Source organism: Pollachius pollachius (assembly GCF_949987615.1).
Source record: "Pollachius pollachius genome assembly, chromosome: 4".
NCBI classification, from domain to species: domain Eukaryota; kingdom Metazoa; phylum Chordata; class Actinopteri; order Gadiformes; family Gadidae; genus Pollachius; species Pollachius pollachius.
The window spans coordinates 371,457-381,456 of NC_136937.1; the positions used below are offsets into that span (position 1 = coordinate 371,457).

The 10,000-nt window shown below is 50.4% G+C and overlaps 1 protein-coding gene across 1 annotated transcript in view; it reads left to right on the top strand.

The window, feature by feature from the left end:
* LOC307075102 (ELKS/Rab6-interacting/CAST family member 1-like) overlaps positions 1-10,000 on the top strand; it is a gene marked incomplete at its 3' end in the record, with an annotated part of 43,665 nt that overhangs the window by 22,511 nt on the left and 11,154 nt on the right. Inside the window, exons 5-6 of the mRNA XM_079735607.1 lie at positions 3,847-4,082; positions 6,534-6,705. Of these exons, the coding sequence (XP_079591733.1) occupies positions 3,847-4,082; positions 6,534-6,705 (408 nt within the window). The remainder of the gene's footprint in view (positions 1-3,846; positions 4,083-6,533; positions 6,706-10,000) is intronic.

Sequence of the window (10,000 nt, forward strand, 5' to 3'; positions counted from 1 at the left end):
TCTCTCTCCCCCCTCTCTCTCTCTCTCCCTCTCTCCTCTCTCCCCTCTTTCTCTCTCCCTCTCGCTCTCTGTCTCTCTCTCTCTCTCTCTCTCTCTCTCTGTCTCTCTCTTTCTCTCTCTCTCTCTCTCTCTCTCTCTCTCTCTCTCTCTCTCTCTCTCTCTCTCTGTCTCTCTCTGTCTCTCCCTCTCCCTCTTGAAGATATTGCACACCCTAGCAGTATGTGTCTGTGGTTAGCGGTGCTACTGGTGATATGTGCTTGTGTGTGCGTGCGTTGCACAGAGCCCCTATATTCAACTAGAAACGGCTAAACCAGTGTTCCCATCACAAGCTGTTCAATCCAGGAGGAGGAGGAGGGCAGATGGTCAGTTAGTTTGTATCAGGTCGACTTATGGGTCAGATATCACGCGTCAGGGTGGGAAATGCAACGGGAGGACATTCCAGTGGGTTTCAGCCATATGCAGACCTTTCTCTTTGCCTGTGTTTATTTGTAGTTGGAGTCGTCGGTAGCCTTCAACAGAAGCATGGTTTGGATGTCTTAAACACAATGCTATTTCTGGACAAGGAAAATAACAGTGTGCTTTTTATTCTCTTGTTTCTTGGATGCAGAGCAGAGAAAGTGGTAACACACTGTAGTAGGAATCCCTAACGCTTTAGGTTATGATGGTATTCTATGGAGGCCTGCAGGCTGGTTGGCAGCCGGTATAGCGCCCTCTGCTGGGGACCAGCCGGTATAGCGCCCTCTGCTGAGGACCAGCCGGTACAGCGCCCTCTGCTGGGGACCAGCCGGTATAGCGCCCTCTGCTGAGGACCAGCCGGTATAGCGCCCTCTGCTGAGGACCAGCCGGTACAGCGCCCTCTGCTGGGGACATCCCAGCTGGCCTCCAGCAGGACCACTATGCACTTCCACATCGCTTTTGTGTGTGTGTGTCTGTGTGTGTGTGTGTGTTGTCCAATGTTTCCCGTTCACTTGCAGATGATCTTGGTATAATGTGTGCATTTGCTTGACTGACCAAACAAAGTTATGCTGGCCTGTGAGTGTTTAGTTTCCATAAAGTGAGTGTGTATATGTGTTTGTGCATGCAAAAACTTCGGACCATTATTATTGGAAGTATCACTTCATTAATTCCCTTCCTTATTCATTTTTCCTGTTTTAACCTTGTGCTTGTACATTTGTATTTATTGGACGAGCATGCAGCTTTTTACCATCTAAACGTGGCACATGGACGGTTTACCAGGACACCTATCTATTAGGTATATGGACGATGACAGATAGGCGGTTTATCAGGACACCTATCTATTAGGTATATGGACGATGACAGATAGGCGGTTTATCAGGACACCTATCTATTAGGTATATGGACGATGACAGATAGGCGGTTTATCAGGACACCTATCTATGAGGTATATGGACGATGACAGAGATAGGCGGTTTATCAGGACACCTATCTATTAGGTATATGGACGATGACAGAGATAGGCGGTTTATCAGGACACCTATCTATTAGGTATATGGACGATGACAGAGATAGGCGGTTTATCAGGACACCTATCTATTAGGTATATGCACGATGACAGAGATAGGCGGTTTATCAGGACACCTATCTATTAGGTATATGGACGATGACAGAGATAGGCGGTTTATCAGGACACCTATCTATTAGGTAAATGGACGATGACAGAGATAGGCGGTTTATCAGGACCCCTATCTATTAGGTATATGGATGATGACAGAGATAGGCGGTTTATCAGGACACCTATCTATTAGGTATATGCACGATGACAGAGATAGGCGGTTTATCAGGACACCTATCTATTAGGTATATGGACGATGACAGAGATTGGCGGTTTATCAGGACACCTATCTATTAGGTATATGGACGATGACAGAGATTGGCGGTTTATCAGGACACCTATCTATTAGGTAGAGGCGGTAGGAGGGACCAGGGTAGCTCGGCCCCTCTGCCTTCAGGGAAGTCATGCTAATGTCAGCCCAGCCCCGCGGCCTCTGGTTCCTCTGTGTGTGTGTGTGTGTGAGTGTGTGAGGTCGGTTGTGTGCCCTGGTTCCTCTGTGTGTGTGTGTGAGTGTTTGTGAGGTCGGTTGTGTGCCCTGGTTCCTCTGTGTGTGTGTGTGTGTGTGTGTGTGTGAGTGTGTGTGAGGTCGGTTGTGTGCCCTGGTTCCTCTGTGTGTGAGTGTGTGTGAGTGTGAGTGTGTGTGTGTACATGTTGACGGCCGACCAACAGGCCATCGAGGGAGGCTCTGCCTGAGTGATGCATGAGTCATCGCACACATGCATGGGCACACGCACTCACGCACACACTTACACACACAAACATGCATGTCGTGGACACACACAACACCATAAGCATGCACAGACACACATCAAATGCCTCCTCTATCTGAGACAGTCAGTGAGTGTGTGTGTGTGTGTGTGTGTGTGTGTGTGTGTGTATGTTTGTATGTGTGTGTGTGTGTGGGAGTGTGTGTGGGAGTGTGTTTGTGTATGGGAGTGTACTGAATATTACTGCGTGTGTCTGTGTGTGTGTGTGAGATTGCATGTGTTTCATTGTGTGTTTGTGGTGCATGGTTGGTATTGTTGAGCTGTGTGTTGTTTGTGTTCCCGTGGGCGAGCTAAAGGGCGAGAGAGAGGCTTGCTCTCCATGGTTTGTGTGACGCATGTGAGACGGCTGGGGGACATTGGTGTGACGTCACGCACACACACACTGATACACACAAATACCAAAACACTAACACACCGGATATACACATGCACACTAATAAACAAATACAAAAAAATGCACACTAATGCACACACACGCACAAAATGAACCGCCCTCAATGTACCCCTCAGACTGCTCCCTTAAGGTCCTCTCCCTTAAGGTCCACCCCTCAGACAGCTCCCTTAAGGTCCTCTCTCTTAAGGTCCACCCCTCAGACAGCTCCCTTAAGGTCCTCTCCCTTAAGGTCCACCCCTCAGACAGCTCCCTTAAGGGCCTCTCCCTTAAGGGCCTCTCCCTTAAGGTCCACCCCTCAGACAGCTCCCTTAAGGTCCTCTCCCTTAAGGTCAACCTCTCAGACAGCTCCCTTAAGGTCCTCTCCCTTAAGGTCCACCCCTCAGACAGCTCCCTTAAGGTCTCTCCCTTAAGGTCCACCCCTCAGACAGCTCCCTTAAGGTCCTCTCCCTTAAGGTCCACCCCTCAGACTGCTCCCTTAAGGTCCTCTCCCTTAAGGTCCACCCCTCAGACAGCTCCCTTAAGGGCCTCTCCCTTAAGGGCCTCTCCCTTAAGGTCCACCCCTCAGACAGCTCCCTTAAGGTCCTCTCCCTTAAGGTCCACCCCTCAGACAGCTCCCTTAAGGTCCTCTCCCTTAAGGTCCACCCCTCAGACAGCTCCCTTAAGGGCCTCTCCCTTAAGGGCCTCTCCCTTAAGGTCCACCCCTCAGACAGCTCCCTTAAGGTCCTCTCCCTTAAGGTCCACCCCTCAGACAGCTCCCTTAAGGGCCTCTCCCTTAAGGGCCTCTCCCTTAAGGTCCACCCCTCAGACAGCTCCCTTAAGGGCCTCTCCCTTAAGGGCCTCTGCCTTAAGGGCCTCTCCCTTAAGGTCCACCCCTCAGACAGCTCCATCCAGATGACTCTCTCCCCCGTCTCCCCCTCCTCCCCCTCTCTCCCCCGTCTCCCCCCAGCACCTACAGGTCACCATCCAGGCCTTAACGCTCCTCTCTCCCCCGTCTCCCCCTCCTCCCTCTCTCTCCCCCGTCTCCCCCAGCACCTCCAGGTCACCATCCAGGCCTTAACGCTCCTCTCTCCCCCGTCTCCCCCTCCTCCCTCTCTCTCCTCCGTCTCCCCCAGCACCTCCAGGTCACCATCCAGGCCTTGCAGGACGAGCTCCACGTCCAGCGGGACCTGAACCAGCTGCTGCACACGGACTACGGGGAGGGTGGCGGCCTGGGAGAGATGACCGAGGAGAACTTCCTGCGGCTGCACAGCGACTACGAGCGGCAAGCCAAGGAACTCTTCCTCCTGAGGAAGACCCTGGAGGAGATGGAACTACGCATCGACACGCAGAAGCACACACTCAACGCCAGGTAAGAGGGGGGAGGGGGAGAGAGAGAGAGAGGAAGGAGGTTAGGGGATGGAGGGAGTCTGAGACTGAGAGAAGGAGAGAGAGAGGGAAGGTGAGAGGGAGGGAGAGGAGGAGAGGGAAGGTGAGAGAGGGAGGCAGAGGAGGAGAGGGAAGGTGAGAGAGGGAGAGGGAGGGAGAGGAGGAGAGGGAGGGAGAGAGGAAGAGGGAGGGAGAGAAGGAGAGGGAGGGAGAGAAGGAGAGGGGAGGTGAGAGAAGGAGAGGGAAGGTGAGAGGGAGGGAGAGGAGGAGAGGGAGGGAGAGAGGGAGAGGGAAGGTGAGAGAAGGAGAGGGAAGGTGAGAGAAGGAGAGGGGATGTGAGAGAAGGAGAGGGAAGGTGAGAGGGAGGGAGAGGAGGAGAGGGAAGGTGAGAGAGGGAGGGAGAGGAGGAGAGGGAAGGTGAGAGAGGGAGGGAGAGGAGGAGAGGGAAGGTGAGAGGGAGGGAGAGAAGGAGAGGGAAGGTGAGAGGGAGGGAGGAGGAGAGGGAAGGTGAGAGAGGAAGGGAGGGGAGGAGAGGGAGGGAGAGAGGGAGAGGGAGAGAAGGAGAGGGGAGGTGAGAGAGGGAGGGAGAGAGGGAAGGTGAGAGAGGGAGAGAGGGAGGGAGAGAGGGAGAGGGAAGGTGAGAGGGAGGGAGGAGGAGAGGGAAGGTGAGAGAGGGAGGGAGAGGAGGAGAGGGAAGGTGAGAGAGGGAGGGAGAGAAGGAGAGGGAAGGTGAGAGAGGGACAGGGAGGGAGAGAAGGAGAGGGAAGGTGAGAGAAGGAGAGGGAAGGTGAGAGGGAGGGAGAGGAGGAGAGGGAAGGTGAGAGAGGGAGAAGGAGGGAGAGGAGGAGAGGGAAGGTGAGAGGGAGGGAGGAGGAGAGGGAAGGTGAGAGTGGGAGGGAGAGGAGGAGAGGGAAGGTGAGAGAAGGAGGGAGAGAGGGAAGGTGAGAGAGGGAGGGAGAGAGAGAGAGGGAGAGAGAGAGAGGGAGAGGGAGGGAGAGAGAGAGAGAGAGGGAGGGAGAGAGGGAGGGAGAGAGGGAAGGTGAGAGAGGGAGGGAGAGAGAGATAGAGGGTGAGAGAGGGAGAGAGAGAGAGAGAAGGAGGGAGAGAGAGAGAGAGAGGGAAGGAGAGAGAGAGAGAGGGAGAGAGAGGGAGGGAGAAAGAGAGGGAGGGAGAGAGAGAGAGAGGGAGGGAGAGAGAGAGAGAGAGGGAGAGGGCACGGGTGTGATAAAAATAATCAGTCAACGCTTGACACCAGGCAGATTAAAATGGATAGATTAATAATTAATGATGAAGAATTGAAATCAAACATCAACAAGTAGAGCACCAAAAGCAAACCCAACAATGTGAAAGGGCTCCTGCTTATGGAGTGCAGAGCCCTCGGGGGCTCCCCGCGTGTCGATGTGGTCAGTATACCTCACAGAGGGGGTTCACGGCCCCTTATCCTGCGCCCCCCGAGACGCCAGGGCCTTAGTCCCTGGACGGTCAGTCACACAGGCTGCTTATGTCATGTGTGGATGGCTGTGAATAAAGTTCATCAATTGGCCTGATCTCAACACATCTATGTGGTGAAGGAATGTTGCGTTGGCCCATATTGATCTGCCTTCAGTTCTGAGATGTGAGTCTAATGTCTGAGAGGCCACCTTGAGCCGCTGGGCCTACGCTCAGATGACCACGCCTTGTGTCGGGGTGCTGTGTGCGTTGTGTCGGGGTGCTGGGTTGATGAACCGTGCGTTGTGTGTGGGTGCTGTGTTGATGAACCGTGCGTTGTGTGTTGATGAACCGTGCGTTGTGTGTGGGTGCTGTGTTGATGAACCGTGCGTTGTGTGTGGGTGCTGTGTGCGTTGTGTGTGGGTGCTGTGTGCCTTGTGTGTGGGTGCTGTGTGCGATTGTGTGTGGGTGCTGTGTTGATGAACCGTGCGTTGTGTGTGGGTGCTGTGTGCGTTGTGTGTGGGTGCTGTGTGCGTTGTGTGTGGGTGCTGTGTGGGTGCTGTGTTGATGAACCGTGCGTTGTGTGTGGGTGCTGTGTGGGTGCTGTGTTGATGAACCGTGCGTTGTGTGTGGGCGCTGTGTGCGGTGTGTGTGGGTGCTGTGTTGATGAACCGTGCATTGTGTGTGGGTGCTATGTGCGTTGTGTGTGGGTGCTGTAGTGCGCTGTGTGTGGGTGCTGTGTGCGTTGTGTGTGGGTGCTGTGTGCGTTGTGTGTGGGTGCTGTGTGCGGTGTGTGTGGGTGCTGTGTTGATGAACCAATGCGTTGTGTGTGGGTGCTGTGTGCGTTGTGTGTTGATGAACCGTGCGTTGTGTGTGGGTGCTGTGGTGCGTTGTGTGTTGATGAACCGTGCGTTGTGTGTGGGTGCTGTGTGTGTTGTGTGTGGGTGCTGTGTGCGTTGTGTGTTGGGTGCTGTGTTGATGAACCGTGCGTTGTGTCTTGGCGTAGGGACGAGTCCATCAAGAAGCTGCTGGAGATGCTGCAGAGCAAAGGGCTGTCGTCAAGGGCAACCGAGGAGGACCACGAACTCACGAGGCGATTGGCCGACGCAGAGATGACCATCCACCATCTAGAGGGCCTATTGGAGCAGAAGGACAAGGAGACGCTTCAGCTCAGAGAGGTGTGTGTGTGTGTGTGTGTGTGTGTGTGTTGTGTGTGTGTGTGTGTGTGTGTGTGTGTGTGTGTGTGTGTGTGTGTGTTAGGGATGGGCGATATGGCCTAAAATCCATATTGCGATATACATTGCAGCATTTGCGATAACGATATATATCACGATATAAAATCATAAAATAACCGTTTCAAAACAGGTTACATAGACTCTAAGGAAAGCCAAACTGCTAAATGTATTTGAAAAAAAGAGAAATATAGCATGTCATTTTGAGAACATTTATTGTGAAACACTGTAATCATACAACATAATGTTGCAGATGAATAAAATTAGTATTGAGGTTTCTTTCCTTAAGTGCAAACCATTCTAAAAGGCACTACACTTAGTTTAATTCCTTGGTTGTTAAATGCCACCCAAGATGCAGAGAACAGGAAAAACTGGTGTCTTTTTAGATAAGGAACAGACACTGACAATTAGGGATGGGTATGATTAATTGATGATCGATCATTGGTTGTTAAGATTTTTGTCGATTACGTGATATTTTTACCATCAAAAGGAGGTTGACCCAGCCGGAGAGGTGGTCCTGGAGACGTTGCTCAACATGGAGCAAAGAGGAGACGGAATGTCTATTGGATATTTGGGTCCGATATCCAAAAGACATTCCGTCTCCTCTTTGCTCCATGTTGAGCCACCACCCGACGGTCCGACAAAAGAAAGTAAAAAGTATGCTGGAAAACATAACTTAAAATTGCCGATGCATTTAACACATTCCGAGTCAGGATGAGGGAGAAGGAGTTGGATCGCTCCGCAGATCAATGTTTATCACGCTGGATATCCATGATTGTTTACTTTCACCGGTGCTTCCCCCCCCCCGGACCTTTTTGTCCAATGATTTAACGTTCTTTGCACACATGAGGGTTTGTTGACAAATTCCGGCAATGTTGCGAAAATTGCAATGTGAAATGGAACCGCACCAAACCAAAAATTAAACATTGTATTTTGCGTCATCAACATGCATTATCGCGATAGAGCGATAGAATTAAAATCTATCGTAGGCCATTTTTTTATCGTTTATATCGTATATCGTTTATATCGCGCATTACTAGTGTGTGTGTGTGTGTGTGTGTGTGTGTGTGTGTGTGTGTGTGTGTGTGTGTGTGTGTGTGTGTGTGTGTGTGTGTGTGTGTGTGTGTGTGGTTCTTCGTTTCTGGTGGTGTGTATGTCTGTGGGTGTGGCTAATATGTTGAGATGATTACAGTAATACCATTGTAAGATTTTAGCTTGGCCTAACCATGAGTGTATAAACTTTAACTTAGCAGAACCAGAATCCACTGGCCATACTCCAACATGCAGCTCTAGCTGTTCAGTCTGTACCCCAAGCAGCCAATGCTGCTAGCTAGTCCTTTAACCTGACATAACAGCACCATCTTGTGGTCGAATTTATACATCCATGTGTACCCTGATTTGAGCTCTCTCTGACTGGGAATTAGTGAATTTAATGATTTATAATAATGGTTATTTGATTATTTGCTATATAATTGAGAATAATAGTCAGTTTATTGTTATTGACTCACTCCAGACTTCCCAAACAGCCTTTGTTACCTTGTTAATAGTATAAATAGAGCTGTATTTAAATTTAAGGAAACAGCCAATTTCTTTAATTCAACTTTGCTGCCTAGTTCTGAGGTCAAAATGATAGTAGAGTGCAGTCAGTCAGTACAGTGAACAGTCAGTCAGTACAGTGAACAGTCACTACAGTGAACAGTGAACAGTCAATCGGTACAGTGAACAGTCAGTCAGTACAGTGAACAGTCAATCAGTCCAGTGAACAGTCAGTCTGTACAGTGAACAGTCAGTCAGTTCAGTGAACAGTCAATCAGTACAGTGAACAGTCAGTCAGTACAGTGAACAGTCAGTCAGTACAGTGAACAGTGAATCAGTACAGTGAACAGTCAGTCAGTACAGTGAACAGTGAATCAGTACAGTGAACAGTGAATCAGTACAGTGAACAGTCAGTCAGTACAGTGAACAGTCAGTCAGTACAGTGAATAGTCAGTCAGTACAGTGAACAGTCAGTCAGTAAAGTGAACAGTGAATCAGTTCAGTGAACAGTCAGTACAGTGAATAGTCAGTCAGTACAGTGAACAGTGAATCAGTACAGTGAATCAGTACAGTGAACAGTCAGTCAGTACAGTGAACAGTCAGTCAGTACAGTGAACAGTGAATCAGTACAGTGAACAGTAAGTCAGTACAGTGAACAGTGAATCAGTACAGTGAACAGTCAGTCAGTACAGTGAACAGTCAGTCGGTACAGTGAACAGTGAATCTGTACAGTGAACAGTCAGTCAGTACAGTGAACAGTCAGTCAGTACAGTGAACAGTGAATCAGTGCAGTAAACAGTCAGTCAGTACAGTGAACAGTCAGTTAGTACAGTGAACAGTGTTTCAGGACGACCCCTCAACTCAGATCCTTCTCACTATGTTATGTAGAATTAGCTCATCTGAAAATTATCCACATTGAGGTCAGGACCGTATCTACTAAGTGAGTTTTTTGTGTCTGTGTGTGTGTGTGTGTGTCTGTGTGTGTGTGTGTGTGTGTCGTCTCAGTGCCTATGGCTATGGCTCTATGAGTTGCCCACACACTATTCTACAGCGCACACAACCTTGCTCATGCATTAGCTGTCTTTGTTAGCCGCCGACTCTTAAGTGTGTCGGCTCCAAAGGAGAGCAGCCATGCATGGCCTGGGCCTCGTCTGCTCTATTTTCACCTCTCTCTCTCTGTCTCTCTCTCTCTCTCTCTCTCTCTCGCTCTCGCTCTCCTCATCAGTCTCTCTCACTGTCTCTCTCTCTCGATCTCTCACTCTATCTCTCTCTCCCCATCAGTCTCTCTCTCGCTCTCTCTCTCTCTCTCTGACTCTCTCTCTCTCTCTCTCTCTCTCTCGCTCTCTCTCTCTCTCCACATCAGTCTCACTCTCTCTCGCTCTCTCTCTCCCCATCAGTCTCTCTCTCTCTCTCTCTCTCTCTCTCTCTCTCCCTCTCTCTCTCTGCCTCTCTCCCTCTCTCTCTCTCTCTCTCTCTCTCTCTCTCTCTCTCTCTCTCTCTCTCTCTCTCTCTCTCCCCATCAGTCTCTCACTCCTCTCCTTGTATCTTCTCGTCCGGTGTCTCTCTGGGCGATGGAGCTGCTTTAGACCTCATCCATGCTCACCTTTTCTTCGTTCCGATTGGATTAGCTGCTTTGACTGGACTCCGTTTGATTTGGTGTTATTGTGGGAGGGGCTCCATTAATGGAACCCGTCTGAGACCGGGA